Source organism: Phoca vitulina, unplaced genomic scaffold (genome assembly GCF_004348235.1).
Source record: "Phoca vitulina isolate PV1807 unplaced genomic scaffold, GSC_HSeal_1.0 scaffold7, whole genome shotgun sequence".
NCBI lineage: Eukaryota > Metazoa > Chordata > Mammalia > Carnivora > Phocidae > Phoca > Phoca vitulina.
Genome location: NW_022589710.1, coordinates 45,964,139 through 45,982,033, shown reverse-complemented (window position 1 = coordinate 45,982,033; position 17,895 = coordinate 45,964,139). Strand labels below are relative to the sequence as shown.

Here is a 17,895-nt window from a genome sequence, read left to right as displayed (position 1 = left end):
TACCAGAACTGATCTATAAAGTTCATTTTAAGAAATAATAATGGCAGCATTAACAGCACACAAAGCCTAGGTCTGCAAGAACAGCATAAATATGAGCATAGCGTAGGAGACTAATTCCTGAATTTGGAATGAAGGCAAAAGACAGAGGGATTAAACATGGAGCCCACTGAAAACAGAGCAGCAATTTGATACCCTGGACTGTTGTCAAAAGAAGACCAAAGTATAAAATATACGTGCCTCTGAAGGAAGTAACCAGGGAAAGAGAAAACTTTCCAGTGATACTCAACATCAACAAAAGGACACTCGAGTCGAATGGTTATGGTAAATATCAACCCCTGTTTACATACCACTATAACCATATCACCCTTCACTAAAGTGGTTTTCCCAAGAGGCATATCCAAGTGGGTGAAAAAAAATCCTGGAAGGCCACAAGTTTATTTTCATATGATTTACAAATTATTTACATATGCTTACTCAGACTATGAAGTCAACATGAATTTCTACCACATTAAAGGGCAGCATTTAAAAATGTTCCTCTTCTCTATTTCTTCTCACCCACCCACTATCTCCGCTTCCTAATTCCCTGTGCTAGAAATATATGAAAGCCAAAGAAAGAAAAGTGAAAAACAACCCCCAAAAACCCCAAAATTAAACAAACATGAGGACAGGAAGAAGGATGCGGACAAAGAGAAAATGTTGACCAGGCATGTATGGTTAAGGGACAAGGGTTTAATGACCATTATGTCTGTGCATGAGAAGGACCTCTGATTTTTCAGAAACTTCCCGTATTTATCACCTAACTTCCAACCGTGTCACTCCATGGTAAGTAAACCTTATCTATGCATCCCAATCTTCCTTCTATAGACATTCTCCAATCAAGTGGGTGACTGTCATTCTCTGAATTCTAATGAAATGCAAAGAGGACCCACCCAGACATTACTCCACAGTGACATACCTCCTGCCATCCTCTCCCCCAAAAGAATAATGATCGAGAGGGAGGGAAAAGGTTCTGCTTCAGAGAAAGAGGGTTTTCATCTCTCCTTGATACGAGGACCTGATCTAACTTGGTCGACAAGAAGAAAAGACTGGCAAAAGCCTGGCAGTTGAGTAACCTGGTACTCCACGCATCCGTCATTTCCACACCCCTTTTTTCAACAGGACTGCATCTCCAACAAATAAGGTTTCTTCGTCCTAATCTTCCTTTGCACTGAGGAATTTATACTCTAAACTCCAGCAAGGACAAGATTATTAGTGTCACAGAGTGGGCTTCTAAAGAGCATTGAGAAGTAAGAATTAGAGGAAACAAAAACAAAAACAAACTTAGGCTCAATGGAAAGTTACCAAAAGAGCCAAAAGCTACACTCTTTATTTCGCTTAGCCCAGTGGGGAATGTAGAAGGCCACGTAGGTATGCATGCTCATCTTCCCTCCTAAGTCAGGAAGATATTAGGGTTCTCACTAAAGCCCCTATTAAACAGACCATGTTCATCTCTGGTCACCAGTTCCTAACATTTCCTTCATATCATCTAGACCAGAGGTCCTACCAGCCTACTAATCAAGTTCTGATTAACCCACAAACTGTTTAAAAAAAAAAAAACAACTTGAATGACTTGGCCAGCATTTAAAAATTAGACCTTCCTTCCTATAGCCAGGACTTATATCGAGGAAGATGGTGGACAGGATAGGAAGGCAGCCCACAGGCAGTACATGGAGGTTATCTGTGCAGGGCAGTGGCCCACAGGGGTCAGAGTCCACACAAGGAGGGCATCTGAGGGGGGCAGTGGCCAAGGAGGTCCAGAGATTGGCTACACACAAAGGAATTGAGTGAATAAATATGTTGAAGATAAAGGGAGTCAGATTTCTCACTGTTGGAGAAGAGAGATTAAAAAAAAAAAAAAAAAAACAAGGAAAGGGAAAATCTAGAACGAGCCCTGTAGTTTTGAAGGAGAATTGGAAGTATTAATATAAATTCTGCTTTTCAATATATGGAGACAGATATAAAATTAAATATAGATGTCAGTGTGTGTACATGTACATGTCCATATATACAAACATAGATTTCCTAGGTCTGCCCATTTCAAGGACCTTAAAGCAGCAATACCCCAGAGCAATGAGCTTATCTAGCTCTTGGATCTTGATTTCTAAATACTGTTCTCATTAAAAGCAATCAACGCCCTTTGGAGAAAATGGCTGATTCCAGAGCTAGGGCAGAGAAAGAAAGAGAAGAGCCTGAAACATCTTGTGCTCAAAGAAATGAGAGGACACAAAAGCCAGCTTACAAGGGCTCCCACTGGCCAAATCTGAGACAATATGACATCAAAATAAATCCTGATAATAAAGGATTATAACCCATTAAATAACATAGGAATCCTTGAGTCCCCACTGGTATAAATAAATAAATGAATAAATAAACAGGAAGAAGAGACAGCTCTTCCTTGCAGTAAAATGCCAAATGATAAAAGGAAAAGGAATAAAGGAATTAGAAAATCGTCATTTGGCAACTGTCACAGTAATAATTCAGGCAAGAAACATCAATGGATAGTAAAATCACTGAGTAAAAACTAGATGAGGAAGGAGATTTTACATGGTCTCAAAATCTCCTCTGAAGATACTTATTAATGACAGAGGAGAAAACAAAGTAATTTTACAGCAGACAAATCTGGAAGACATCACCTTAATCAAGTGGTCAAACACCAATAAACAGTTATCATGTGCCATCAGATATAATGCAATAACAACAGCATCACTTCTGTGGTATTCTGGCCAAAAATACATAACCTGGGTCCACTCATGAAAAAGTATCAGATAACTCCAACTGAGGAACATTCTAAAAAATGACTGGCCTGTAATCCTCACAAATGCTAAGGTCATAAAAGTCATGGGAAGACTGAGGGAAATGTTCCAGACCAAAGGGGACTAAAGAGACACGGCAACTAAATAGACCATGTGATCCTGGATCAGATCCTTTTGTTACAGAGAATATTATCGGACAAATGGCAAAATCTGAATGGGATCTTTACATGCAGGGTAAAACGTAACTGCTATTTTTACAGCTTTTCTAGAAGTCTGAAATGGTTTCAAAATTCAGAGTCTAAAAACAGAAGCAAGTTTCTCAATAAAAATCTAGATTTTTGGGGCACCTCGGTGGCTCAGTCAGTTAAGCATCCAACTCTTGATTTCAGCTCAGGTCATGATCTCAGGGTCGTGAGATCGAGCCCCGAGTCGGGCTCCGCGCTCAGGGCAGAGTCTGCTTGAGATTCTCTCTCCCTCTGCCCCTCCCCCTACTCACACTGGTTCACTCTCAGTGAATGTCCTCTTGAGTCTTTAGGTTTGTGACCCCTGATTTAGACTTGCACATATCAGATTTCAACCCGTTTAGGTCTGAAAGCTTCAACGCAAGCTCGTTATTAGCTGCAACCTAAAAGAAGTAATTCTCTGCCAGCCACCCCAGGACCACGTTTGCAAATACTTATCCTAGCACATACTGAAATCGAAGTGATGAATTGAGTCTTGAACCTCCCTCTTAATGAAATCAAGATTTAGAAAAAGCTGTAATGACAGAATTTCATAGCCTTGACCTTTAAACCAAAAAAAAAATGGGGGGAGGGGGGTAGGGAGCCTCTACTTCTTTGCCAAATCTGAAACTCTGTGTACTAGTTCACAGCACGCCAATGAATGGAGAAGTATATGCCTTTTTTTAAACCACATTGAAACATATAATCTTTATTCTGACAATGAATTCTTAAGTCAAAAGCTACTTTTCCTTTTTGCTTCCTAATGTTTCTCAATGAGAATGGAGACAATGGTAACGATCTGTCTAAAACTCTTAAGCGTCTGTGGGAAGGGGTCCCGTGTTAGGCACATAGAAGGTACTGGATAAGCTTGAACTGAAACGGCACCTGAGTTGCTTGTCCAGGGAACGTCGCCAGTGTGGAACCAAAACAGGAAGGGAAAGCACAGACTTAGTGGAATCCTTTAAACTCTCTTCCTCCATTCCAAACCTATGTTGTTCTTCACAGATACGGCACCATAGGCAGAGTCATAGATAATCTGGACGTAGGGCAGTTAGCCCCTTCCCTTTGATAGTCACATCATCTAACAAACCTTCAGTCCAAACATACAAAGAGGAGGCCAGCCCCGAGGAGCCCCTGGCTGTGGCACTTGAGTTATCTTTCAGCAGGTGTAGCCATTCCGAGCCAGAAAGGCCCGGAGGATGAAGAGACAGCACCTCAGGCGGCCTTGCCAGGAGCCACCGGGTTTCATCCTGGCCTGACCCAGAAAAATCTTATGGAAGAGAACAAGAGGCCCAAGAGCTCTCTGATCTGCTGTCAACCAGCTGCAGGCGGGAGACTGCCAAAGCACTGCAGTGACTAGGCAGCGCCCCACAGAGCCGTCTGGGAGGGGATTACCAGCCTGATCCCCGGTCTTCAGAGCCAGAAATGACTCAAACTTCACAAACAGCAAAGGCCTGCCAGGGAGGGTGACAATGAGCACTGGAGAGGGTTTTCTTGCCCTTGTTGCTGTCTCCACGGCCCCCCACCCCCCTCGCTGCTGTGGCAGAGATTCTGGACAGTGTGCAGCCTGTGAGGTAATCTGAATTCCTTGGCAACCAGCAAGTACCTGAATTCTTTCAAAACCACAGGAATCCAGCAGAGAAAAGGTAAATATCCCTGCGGAGCCAGTGTTAATTAGCAAGGAAGGCTACTGAAGAAGGAACTGGGGGTGGGGAAGAAGGGAAAGGCATTACAAATGCTTGGGGGTCTTTTCTGAATTTCCACTGAATAATACGGCTAAAGCAGAAGAAAGGCAGGTCCTGAGTGGGACCTTCTCACTGTCCTCGCCTCCCACCTTCCAGTGTGGATGGGAGTCTCCAGTTCTGTGGATGGGCACCTTCATTTCCCCCAAGTTGCCTGGGCTACCTATCTTCGGGTGTCTGACAACACATTTGGTGTTCAAGTCAATTTTGTTTTAATTTCTTTTAACTTTTTCTTTTTCCTGTTGCAGTGAAAATTTGGCTATTAGCTCTGTCTCAAAAAAGGCCTCGTCAAATCGTTCAGACCACATATTGGATCCACCTAAAACTGTAAAATCCAGGACAAAGTCTTTTTGGATCCCACCTCTGACAAGAAAAAAGCATCTACACCACTTTGGTAGAGAATGGTACCCCTCTCTGGAAGCTGAGTGTCCCCTGCTGGTGCAAAGCAGGAACACACTTGTCAAACTCAAAAGTAGGGCGGAACTTTGGGGCAAAAATGCTGGGCCCAAATACGAGGAACACAATTTTTTTCTAAACAGCTCCGTATCTCGCCCAGGTATAAGAAAATAATGACAGTTTTCCTGTGTTAATAAAACAACAAGGACAATGGAAATTATTAATCTAAAAACAAACTATTTCGGGTCTTTTTCTTCATAAGTTTAAAAAGGTCAAGAACTGACACAAAATATTTAGTTCACAAAACAGTCCTATGAAATGAACTTAATCTTTACGTCTCCTAACCATTAATTTGAGGCCCAAAACAGAAGTGACACGGGAGAAGGCCCTTCTTTTCTAAAGAGGAAGCCAATTATATTTGCTGCCAGTGCTTTCTGTTTAGGAAAAATTACGGTTTTCCTTGTTGACCCTCAAAGTAAAATGGCCTAGTGATCTCATCCTAAACTGATTATCTTCAGTAATGTCTACAGCAAACACACGTGACCCAAAATTACCAGAGGCTGCAGATCTGGAGATGCTATAGACTATTGTTGAATGTAATGACACAGTTGAGCAGATTCTGAGGATTAAAAAGAAGCAGATGAATGCCAAGATACATAGTGAGTTAAGACACAGGAACTTGGGGGCGCCTGGGTGGCTCAGTCGTTAAGCGTCTGCCTTCGGCTCAGGTCATGGTCCCGGGGTCCTGGGATCGAGCCCCGCACCGGGCTCCCTGCTCAGCGGGAAGCCTGCTTCTCCCTCCCCCCTCCCCCTGCTTGTGTTCCTTCTCTTGCTGTGTCTCTCTCTGTCAAATAAATAAAAATCTTTATAAAAAAAAAAAAGACACAGGAACTTGGGCACATGGAAGTTCCTGTGTACAGCAGGGCAGCTGCGCAGGACTCACTAACAGCCTGTCCTACTGCACCATCCTCGTGTAAAGTGTTGATATTCACCTATCCTTTTAGATTAACCGAGCCAAAGCCCTGAACAGTCCTATGATTTGGTTCAATTTGGTCTGAGTTTTTAAAAAACTGTCTTCCAAATTATTCTGGGAAAAAAAAAAAAAGCATCCATTAAAAAAAAGTACACACACACCCACACATACACACACTCAGTTCCTGCTGGAGGCAAGAGAAGACAGTTACTCAGTTCAGTGGATTCTGACTTCCAACACACACCCGGTAGCCAAAGCACTCGCATATCTGTAGTAAATTCTATAATGAACGTTGTAGTGCTCTCATTTCATAGCTGAACCACTGAGGCCTTAAAACTATGCTAAATTTTACCAACAGAGAGGGCTATTGATACCGTGAGGGCAATGCCTTTGGAATAATACACAGAACATGCCGGTATGATATCCTTGAGAAACAGCGGGCGTAACCTTGAGGTCTTTTCCCTATTCAAGAAGTTCAATTTGTGGCAGGACATAATCAGTTCCTGAGAAGAGCACAGGAGGCAAGATGGCGTGAGGATGGAGGGAAGGAAGGGCTGGAGAAGCTCATGCTAGACAAGAGGGAAAGCTCAGGTATCTCAGCTTACAAAATGGAAAATCCTCAGCACCTTATACCCCTGAGCAGAAGGAAAGGGTATCTTTTACCTTCTTTTTGATCTACATAGTATGGGGACTCAGCTTTTAAACCTATACTTCAAAGTCTGAGAGCACATGTGTCTACAAACACGACAGAAAACTGCCCGCCTATGAAAGCTCATTAGGGCTAGGAGGCAGGGTGTGCTCAAATGTCTGGTTCAGCCCTTTACCTAAAAACTGAGAAAGACTTTAGTTTCCCCCTCCTTTCCAAGGAACAAGAGTCCAGAACCATGGAGCTTCGGTAGCCTCCAGCGCTCCTCACGCTCAAACTCAGAAATCTCTTATGACCATGTTTCTGAATGCTGTCGCTGCCACCTAGAGGTGAAGGGGAGACTCACCTCAACCAGCTACAAGCTGGTTAAAGGTGCTCACCCTGATTCTAGTCACAGGATACATCAAAAAATGTGAGTCTATGACAGAATTAAAATAACATTCTAAAATAGCAGCTTCCAGAGGACAATAATTCATGTCAAAGCACCTAAACTTAAATAGGTAGCCTTCTTTTAACCATGATATTTCCCATCTTCCAGGTGCATTTTCTAAACTACACAAATACAGACCAGGCTTTTTTAGCTTGTCATGGCTGACTGCAGATGCAAAGTACCTCCTCAACTGCTGTGTCCTATAAGGGCCACTATGCAGAAAAGGGACTTCAGGGCAAGCTAGTTAGTAAATAGATTTATATATTAGTTTCGTGGGGGAAAAGAACACAAGCACAGCAAAGTTACATATTTATTTTAAACAATTTAAAGGGGCTATGAAAACAATGTCACCTATAAAATTCTGTGGATGGGGGTGGGAGGGACACTTCAAATTATTATAACTTGAGCTTAATTTTGTAAGTAAGTCACGTTACCTTAAAACCTAAAAAGTACTTCAAGAGAAACAAAATGTATATACAACCACTGTTAAGTGTATTACTTGCAGGTGGAAAAAAAAAAAAGCAGCCAATGTCCCCAAAATACAAGAGGACAACAAAGAGGGCATGAAACAGCTCAGACTATGAGCTCTGGAGTGAGATCCACGAGCTCAAATTCCCACTCCACTACCATCCAGCTGGGAGAGCTCTGAAAAGTGACTCAGTTCCCTCGCCCCTTGAAGCCTGTTTCCCCAAGTGCAGAACTGCATCAACTCTAAGGTTGTTGTGAACACGGAAATAAATGTCTGGTCTATAACAGGTAAATCAATATGGGATTCTTTCTTCCTAGATCGGTTGTGAAGACCAATGACAAATTATCTTAATACACTAGGGTCATCATAACAATCACCATTGCATGAAAATACAATGTGATCCTGGATCCGTGGTGCTGGGAAAGGTGTGTGTTTGCATACAGATGCGTGTTCCTATGTGCAGAGATGCAAGTGAGACTGTAAAGTAACATGACTGATGTTCTGGAATCTGAAGCCCATCTGGGTACACTCTAATTTTCTGAGTTGAGCATAACAGAAAGAAACAGCCTGATCTTAACACACTCGTTAATGGATCCACTCTGAATAAACACCCTTTCCCCCCAAAAGTCTCTTACCTAGCCAATCCTTCTTCATAGAGATAGATAACAAGAGGATCATAGGAAGTCACAAGCACGTAGAGGCGCACATCAAACTTGAAATCTAGGAAAAAAAAAATTGGGGTTCATCTGTTTTCTGTTACAGAATGAACAAGGCAATGTAACAAAGAAATATGACAGAAAGAACAGTCTTCCTCTCCCCACAAAACACAGACTGCCTGCACACCTCACCCTTTAAGGATAAATAATTACCCATTTAGATAGAGATATATGATATACATACACTGAGAAAGAGAGCTTACATATACACACTGCGCAGCTCTCACACAGGCGTACTATAAAGCACTTCCTTTTCTAGTCTCTCATTTCATCTTCAAAATAATCCCATGAGGTAGGTAAGGCACCAGCCTCATCTCTAGAGCCACAGCTGCCAAGAATTCCACCCTAGCTTCATAAAGACTTACTAGAGAAGACTGTGAAAATATTCTTTAAAATTAGCAAGATCGAGCCCGACAAGGGCCCCATCGCAACTCACCGTCTATAAGCAGGGGGTTGTTAATGTAACGCGAGACCAGGATGTTCTCCTCCAGGGAAATCTGGTTCGGCTATTGAGTAAAGAGAAAGAATAAAAGGACAGAAATCCTAACTCACAATAAGGGAGCAGAGTTCTTGACCTTTCAGAAACAATAAGGTGGAAAACTACAACTCTTAAGAAAAGTTTTCCTCCCACCTACCCCTATATTCAACTGGTCAGGTAACACACCACTTATAAACACTATGGGTATCCAATTACAATGGGGGAAAAATATACCACTTCTCACATAATAAAGAGAGCAATAACAGCTTTAAAGATTTATATACATGATATTAAATAGTTACATGCCAAGAAAATAAAAGCTACTTAAAACATAAATAAAAAGGTGCTTTCTCCCAAATGTAAAGTATGATGGAAATTTAAAATACTACCATTATTCTTAAGTAAAGGCTTTCATCAAGTTGCTTAGAGAACTTACAGATCTTTCCCCAGTGGATCCTGGCATTTTCCCTGAGAAATGAAACGGATGTTTCATTGATTCATTCAGTTGTACTTCCTATGCTATTATATATAAAGACTGAACTAGATCTCTTAAAGAGTTTTTCAGTGAAAAACGAGTTTATACAATAAGTAATCATGAGTACTGTTTGATACTGTATAAAGTATTGAGGATCCAGTGAAGACAGATACAATCCCTGCCCTCACAGAGCCTAATCCATACTTCCAAAGAGTTTAATATTTAGGTAAAGTTAAAGGAACACAAGCAGCATAACTGCAAGTGCAAGACGTGAGACTGCACGAGTCCAAGTGCAGACCAGTTAGGTGGATCAGTGGGGGAAGGCCTATTCTGGAAGAGTAGGTGCAGAAGTGAGTGCTGAAAGCTACTGAGCACATGGTGGAAAGGAAAGGAAGCTGCCATGGAAAGGTGGCAGACACAGGGTTCAGTAGAAAGGAGAGGAAGCAGATCACTGACCTGGGGCTAAATGACCGACCTGAGGAATAATGAAAGGTATGGTTAGAATATTAGGAGGGAGGGACCCCACTGGCAAAGGGATTTGAACCCCCGACAAGGGGAGTTTAGCCTGAACGTGGTGGGAAGGAGGAAATGACTGTGGATTCTTAATAGTAAGATTAAAATATATGGAATAGCACAACTCTAAGTGAGATTAGATTAAAAGAAAAATCAGCTAGAAGTCACCACAATCTATACAGGACAAAAGGACTCCAAAAGGGAAGTGGCTAAAATAATAATTGTAATGATAATGGCTACAGTAGTAGCAACAAAAATAACTATTAACATTTGCAGGGAAAAAAACGTAATAAATGTACTGAACATTTGCTACATGTCCAGTGTTGTTCTATGTTCTAATTCTTCGCAAGTATTATTTCCTTTAGTCCTCACCGAACCCGATGAGGTAGGTATATTACCATTCAAATATTAGAGATGAGGAAAGAGTCAGACAGGGTGACAAAGTCACACAGTGACAGAAGAGCACTGGAACCCAGCCAGTTGGCCTCAGAGGCTTAACTCTTAAAGTACTATTCACATCTTTCCCCAAAGTTCTGACCTAAAATACTATCCCCCAAACTCAAAAGACTGTCTTTATAATAATGCATTTGCTACCCCAAATACTACAGTTACCATAAAATAAGGATAATTTTGTGGCCTGTAACATCATGCACAACCACGATGAGCAACTCCAGAGTCAAGATAAAGAGATTCCCTGCTCATCTCCCACTGTTGCATCACACGGACCCGGCGACAGTCAGTGCTGATTCAGACTCATGGACCTGATCGCCCACACCACTTCCGGACTCCCTTACATTTCTTGATCACTTTCTCACAAGTACTATCTCCATTTTGAGTCAGCTTAGTATGTGAGAATTGATGAATCATAGTACAAAGGAGCAAGCCTCAGGCTGTGTTCCAAACCTAAAATTAAACAAATGCAGACCTCTTCCCACTGAGTAACACCTACAGGCTGCAATAGATACATGACCATCCAACCTTCCCCCGAACCAGAGACTACAAATGGTGATGGCCATCCTCCATGACACATCTAATATCCTTGCCCACTTCCTCTTTCCCCTCCCTCATCATACACATTTGTTCCTTGAATTATGCATAATCTCGCACATTATTTAACTTTAATATTTGTTCAATGGTCTGAACCTCTCATTTCTACCTACATCAGAAATTAAATTGTAAGCTCATCAAAGAAAAGAATGGTTTGGGTATAGTTTCTTTGTATAGTGTTACATACTAAGAAGCAACTAATGAAAGCTTTTTGATATTTTCAAGCCTGTTTCCTTTTCATCATTCCCCAACTAACTCACTTCAAATGATTTCAATTCCAAGCTCAAATTGCCCTCCAAAGTATGCTAATGCAAGATCTAAATTGCTGGGAAAGCTGGAAACACATCCATTTTTCTAACTGGACTTTAAGATGAAAGCTCATGGTATCTGTTAAGTTATTATAAGGCAGAATGGTACAGTGGTTAAGAGTATTAGGCTCTGGAATCAGCTAGACCTGAGTTATAATCTTGACTCTACCACTTACTAAGGAAATAACAGTAACTACCTAGGGTTCTTCTAAAGACTAACTGAGTTTATATTTGGAAGGTACCATGACAGGCACACATTAAATGCTCAAGATATATCAGTTATTACTCTTAGTGCAAACTCAATAGTACCTCTATGGTTCTACTAAGTTCCATAACTCAACAGCCTTCATCATGGCACACCACGTGCCATTTCACTCAGAGCTGCGCACTGCACTAAGTTACAATGAAGATACATTAGCTTAGTATCACTGTTAGTATTAAGAGATAATCCCTATTCCTCAAAAGGTTTTAAGGATTGGCAGCACCTGGCACACAGCAAGGACTCGCTAAATATTTCCTGAACGATGAGAAAAAATAGAGAGCACTTAAGGTAACAACGTATAAACAACTAGAAACAAGAGCACTATAAAGAATTATATTCACAAATATGAGGAGTAAATAGAATGACCTAAATATTCTCCTGCTACTTCAAAATCCCAAAGAAAATATTAATATTGTATTTACCGTGGATAATGTGTGAGACAAGGATGACAAAATTTGACCTCCATGATCAAATTTGTACCTTAAGCAGAAAATGCGAGATCTTTCCCTCAACTTGAATATACTAAACTGGGAAAATACAGCACTTAGTCATGGTTACTGAGGGAGCTGGGGCAAACACAACTTTGCTCCTCTATGCTGTATTTCTAGAGGAAAAGAGCACATCTTAAGAAACCACGTTAGCTGCTAGGCCAAGAAACTTCCGTCTTTAAGAGCTCACACTTCTCTCTTCGGTATTTCATAAAAGTAACGCTTTTTCTGTCCTTTATCCTGTTCTTGTAATGGTAAAAGTTGCTATTTGCAGACATTTTCCAAAAGGTTATGACTATTATTGGGAATTTTTAATAAGAGGCCCTCTCCAGTGGGGAAGACAGGGAAAGATGTTTTCATTTGGCCCTCACACCTAACTCCACCTACCCCCCAAGTCCCTCACCCACTCCCATTAGTTCTGCTCACAGACCCTCCGCCTGAGCCCTCCCTCCCGCGCCCCCCCCCAACTCAAATCTAAAAGGAAAGCAGGCAGCGGCCTTGGAAAGAGTTACTTCATCCAGTTGGCTAATGGGTCACATATTCCATGGGAAAGGATCCAGGTATGGAAAAGACAGGATGGTGAGGCCTTGTGTGTAAGGACAGAGAGAAGAGTATTAACTACATGGTTTGTAGGTCTGAGTAAAAGGTGATAAAAATTCCAGTTTTTGGAAGGAAACAGGAATATTTTCCCATTATGTCCACATGTTGCCAGCTCCGCTGGTGCCTGCTGGCATCTCCCCAGGCTTCTGTCTGGCACCTCCATCAAATACCTCAAAGAATCAGACTCATTCCAAAGCTTCACTGAGGGGGAGGAGGGAGGCAAAGGGTCCTGCCAAGTACTTTGATCTATGCAGGGGGTCTCTAGGGATTCAGCCCAGGGAGAGGTGGGAGGGAGAAGGAAAGCCTGCCAAACGCATTCTCTGAAGACTTGTCACCCTCTATGAGACTCCATCCAGGGAAGAGTTAGGGCACCAGGTTCTCAGCCCCACCAAGGAAAGTTTAACTTTCCTATTCTTTATGATGTTGGTTTCAAAATAACAAATCACTAGAGCAAAAATGCATTCCAAAAGAAAAACGTCCCAGATGAGCTGGAAATAGATCCTATTCTTTTTGACTCATGTCTAAGAAAATAAAAAGCAAACTTGTACCATAGTTGACTTTCAATAGCAATTCCATTTGGCAGCTAAAACCCAAACCCAAACCAGTGCTGTCTGTGAGATTCAAACAACACTGGAGCTCCTGGCATGGAGCTGAAGGATAAGCTGTCAGACAGGAGCCTTCACGCCAAGGTCAGAACAGAAACAAGAAAAGAGAGATCCAAGGCATATGACCAGGGCCTTCTGTCACAAGAGACTCAAGGGCAAAAGGCCTCCAGAGTGACCCAGGGCCAGGTAACAGGACTTGTAGTCTGGGCCTCAGGCTCAAGTAGCTCCTGTATCAGAATGAGATCCTGTAAGGTCTGGCCATCAGTAGTTACCGAACAGTTTTCAGTCCAGACTGAATTTAAGGATTTTTCAATGTGAAAGACCTCTCAGAACGTTAGTTTCTGCACGTGTAGGAAATAGCTCAGACCACGTAAAAAGAGGATTGGGGAATTTTAAAATAGAGCACTTGACCACACACACACACATATCTACCTCCCCTTCTTCCATTCCAGAGTCCCACTGGAAGGACAGAGAAGATATTTTTTAAAAGAATGAAATGATAACAAAGTTAGAAAACATTTAAAGGAGCCAATAAGAGACCAAAAGTTGAAGGAAATCCTGAAAGATAGAAAGCAGATGGGATCAGGTTGAGAAAACAGAGCAAAGGAAGGAAAATATCAGAGGTGAGAATGATCTTCTCAAGGAGCCTCTGAGAAGTCCCAAGCTGGCAGGAAACAAACACGAGGAGCAGGAGTGGGCCAAGGAACAAGAATCAGATAATTAATTCTTAATTAATTCAGTGGGCCTCCTCCAATACCCAGAGCTTTGCCCTCAGCATAAAACCTAATGATAATACTCTGAGGAGGACATCTTGCGTGGGCACAGAGATCTGACAAAAGAGTGGAATTTGAGGCCACTCTATCCCTACAATAGACAGAGAGAGGAAAAGACAGGAAAGGTAGTGCTGCCCGGAAGGGAAATCACCAAAATCTTCTTCTGTATTCACAATAAGGCAGGGGGTGGCAGGAAGAAGCATGCTCCTCACTCACATCCACCTGAGGCTCAGCCTGTCAGTCAACACCATTTGCCCTTGCACAAAACTGAGTTAGCCTTCTGTCCAGGGAGAAACTACTAGGGAATCAGTCCTATACAACAGTACCTGAAACCCAGGCCAGCTGTCAATTTCAATCATTCTAGCCTTTAGTTCACAAATACACCCAAGGTCACTGACACTGAGAAAACCCAACAGTAGGGGGGGAAAAAAGACAATCCCAAGAAAATTCATGAAACAAAGGAGAACTTTTAAAAAACGTTCAACTGATATCCTCACTAAGACCAACAGGCAAAGTGCATCCATCAATCCATTATGCAACAACAGGTTTTTTTAACTAAAAAAAAAAAAGGGGGCAAACAGAAAGTAAGGGTTTCTACAAACTATGATAGCCAAAAGAGAAATACAGTAGATAAAATGAATATTAAACTGGATAAAGCTCAAACTGGTGATCCAGAAAGATCAAGATGGGAGAAAACAGAGAATTTAATATCAGAGAAAAGCTGACATAAAGGAAAGACCCAGAATGCCTCAAAAAAGAGATCTAGAAGCAGAAACAAAGGCAAAAACGAAGGTTCGGGATAATTTTCCCTGAAACAAAGAAAAACACTAGTTTCCAGACTGAATGGGCTGACCAAATGTCCAGGAGTAAGAATGAGAAAAGACCCAAAGTGAAATAGTGGTTCAACTTCAGAATTCCAGGGGTGCCTGGCTAGCTCAGTTGGGAGAAGCATGTGACTCTCGGTCTTGGGGTCATGAGTTTGAGCCCCACGCTGGGTATAGAGATTACTTAAACAAATAAAACTTAAAAAAATTTTTTCAGAATTCCAAAGCTGTGAGGTTACTATTGAGTTTAAATTTTTTATTCAACTTATAAAGCAAAGAAATGGAATCATAGTTATTGAAGATAGTATAATTTTATAAACTCTTAAAATATAAAAATAACAAAAAGTAATCAAACTTAGACCTGAAATGTGGAAGGGAGGGCAGGAGGTGATGTGAATTCAATACACATCAAACTGGGACTTTGTAAAGTCAAGAAAAGAAACATAAATCAACTGTATTAGGTTACAAACCACTGTTAAAAGTCTAGGAAGTAAGACTGGGGTTGAGATTTTATTTTATTTACTCTGTATATGTGTTCAGCTTACAAACCACTTCTAATGAGGATTTTGTAAAGATTCAAGATACTGATAACTTTTGAAAAAAATAAGGGGATGAGGAGGAGGGAGGAGGAGGAGGGAGGGAGATGCAGAAACAGCATCAAGGATGCCATACCAAACAGGTTAATTTCCTTAATGATCTCGAGGGCAGGAACCCACAATTCTGCTCACAATAGAAACTAAATGTATATGCTACCAATTAATGCTTAACACTGAAGAATTAATCTGACGATATGCCAGAAGTAGAAAAGGAACCTCTTTTCTGCTGACACCAAAGGCTGCTCTTCCCTAACATTTGATCGAGTGACTTTTTAGCCACAGAGGAACTGCCGGCATAGGAGGAGGTTACTGCCAGAGTAAGATGAATAGTAGGCAACTCATATCCACCCTCAACTCACATGTCTGAATGCAGATTTCAGAAGGGAACACCTATTCCTTTTTTTTTTTTTTAAGACTTTATTTATTTGACAGAGAGAGAGATAGCGAGAGCAAGAACACAAGCAGGGGGAGTGGGAGAGGGAGAAGCAGGCTTCCCGCTGAGCAGGGAGCCCGATGTGGGACTCGATCCCGGGACCCCAGGATCATGAACTGAGCCGAAGGCAGACGCTTAACGACTGAGCCACCCAGGCGCCCAGGGAACACCTATTCTTAATGGAAAAAAAAAAAAGTGATATTAGTAGCTAGGACAAAGGCTGAAACAGGGAAGAACCAATAAGAAGACAGGGTGAGGGGGCGCCAGGCTGGCTCAGTCGGTGGAGCATGTGACTGACTCCTGACCTTGGGATCGTGAGTTCAAGCCCCACGTTGGGTGTAAAGCTTATTTAAAAAAAAAAAAAAGAGGAAGAAGAAGGGAGGGTGCCACCTTGCTGCATACTTACATTGTTGATCAGGTAGACACCCCGCCCCCTAGAAGAGGCCACTGGTTTTACTATCCAAGGTCCCCGGTCCTTTGAATATGAATCTGCTCAAAATATTGGGAGATTAGAAGGGGGACAGAGAGAAACAAAGAGAAAGAAAGGACAAGAGTTTATTATCTTAAATTTTAACAACGGTTATCCACTCAGACACCCGAAGCATTTTCCATATTTCCTAAGCGGAGGGCAGCACAGCTAACATACCTGTATTTTTGAACTGGCTTCAAAAATGAACACAAAAACAGAGAGGGGCAAGGAAAGGAAGAAGGAGGAGACAGCAAAATTACACATTTCTTCCACCATTTCCCCTCTTTCTTGAATGAGAGGATGAAAACAAAATAAGGCAACTCTGATGTTAGTCTACGACTATCACAAACGGCCTTCAGGAATCTTTTGAGATTCTCGCCTCCGTCAACCAAAGGCCCTGCAGAGGCTCACACTGCAGACAGTGCCAATGGGGGTCGAACACTAGATCACCTGAAATGATAATGTTCCTTAAGCGATTTCTCTTAGCTTGTAAGAAAAAAATCGCCTTACGTCAAGCCATGTGCAAGTGGCATAAGAGGACAATAATTTACAAGGGATTAAAAGGTGCCCTTTACTTCTTTTTTTTGTACAATAGAGTGACTCAACATTTATATACGTTATGAAATAGCACAATGAGCGAGTTACCATCTGTCACCACACGGAGTTATTACAATATTGACTGTATTCCCTACGCTGTACTTTTCATCTCCGTGACTTGTTTATTTTATAACCAGAAGCTTGTACCTCTTAATCCCCTTCACCTATTTCACCCTCCCCCCACAACTGCCTCCCCTCTGACAGCCACCAGCGTGTTCTCCGTATTGAGGAGTCTTTTCATTTTTGCTTATCTATTTGTCTTGTCTTTTAAGATTCCACACATAAGTGAAATCATATGATATTTGTCTTTCTCTAACTTATTTCACTTAGTACAATATCCTCTAGGTCCATCCATGTTGTCATAAATGGCAAGATTTCATTCTTTTTATGGCAGAGTCATATTCCATTGTGAATATATACCACATCTTTATCCATCATCCATTGATGGACACTTAGGTTGCTTCCAGAATTCGGCTATTGTAAATAATGCAGCAATAAGCACAGGACTGCAAATATCTTTTTGAATTAGTGTTTTCATTTTCTTCCAGTAAATACCGAGAAGTGGAATTGCTGGGTCATATGATATTTCTATTTTAATTTTTTCAGGAACCTCTACACTGTTTTCCATAGTGGCTGCACCAATTTACTTTCCCACCAACAGCACACAAGGGCTCCCTTTCCTCCACATCCTCGCCAATACTTGTCATTTCCTGTCTTTTTGATACTAGACATTCTGCCAGGTGTTAGGCGACATCTCATTGTGGTTTTGATTTGCATTTCCCTGATGATAAGTGATGTTGAGCATCTTTCCACATGTCTGTTCTTGATTTAACCCTCTCCTGTCTCCTCTGGGATCCGTTCCCTTGTTCCTATCTTCAAGCTCGCTCTCCTCTCTGGGGTGCTTCTTCTCTTTTTCTCTCATGATCACATCTTCCTCTAAACTGGCAACTTCCAGAATCTATTACCTTTGGTCAGAATTCAACTCTACCTTTACAACTGCCTGTAAATCACCACATGGAAGACTCAAATCCATACCCGGTCC

General features: G+C 41.7%; 1 protein-coding gene across 18 annotated transcripts in view; it reads right to left on the bottom strand.

Annotated features, from left to right (window-relative positions):
* The window catches only part of TTLL5 (tubulin tyrosine ligase like 5), a 274,403-nt gene that overhangs the window by 225,713 nt on the left and 30,795 nt on the right, over nt 1-17,895 (bottom strand). For 16 of the 18 annotated variants that reach the window (XR_004299582.1, XR_004299581.1, XR_004299583.1 and 13 more), the window contains 3 exons: nt 16,194-16,276; nt 8,822-8,891; nt 8,305-8,389 (listed from right to left, as the gene is read on the bottom strand). Coding sequence is in view for 15 of the 18 variants with exons in the window: in XM_032405630.1 (XP_032261521.1) it covers nt 8,305-8,389; nt 8,822-8,891; nt 16,194-16,276 (238 nt within the window). In the remaining 3 variants the exon portion in view is untranslated. The remainder of the gene's footprint in view (nt 1-8,304; nt 8,390-8,821; nt 8,892-16,193; nt 16,277-17,895) is intronic. The other 2 variants (XM_032405636.1, XM_032405634.1) reach the window with 1 other exon arrangement.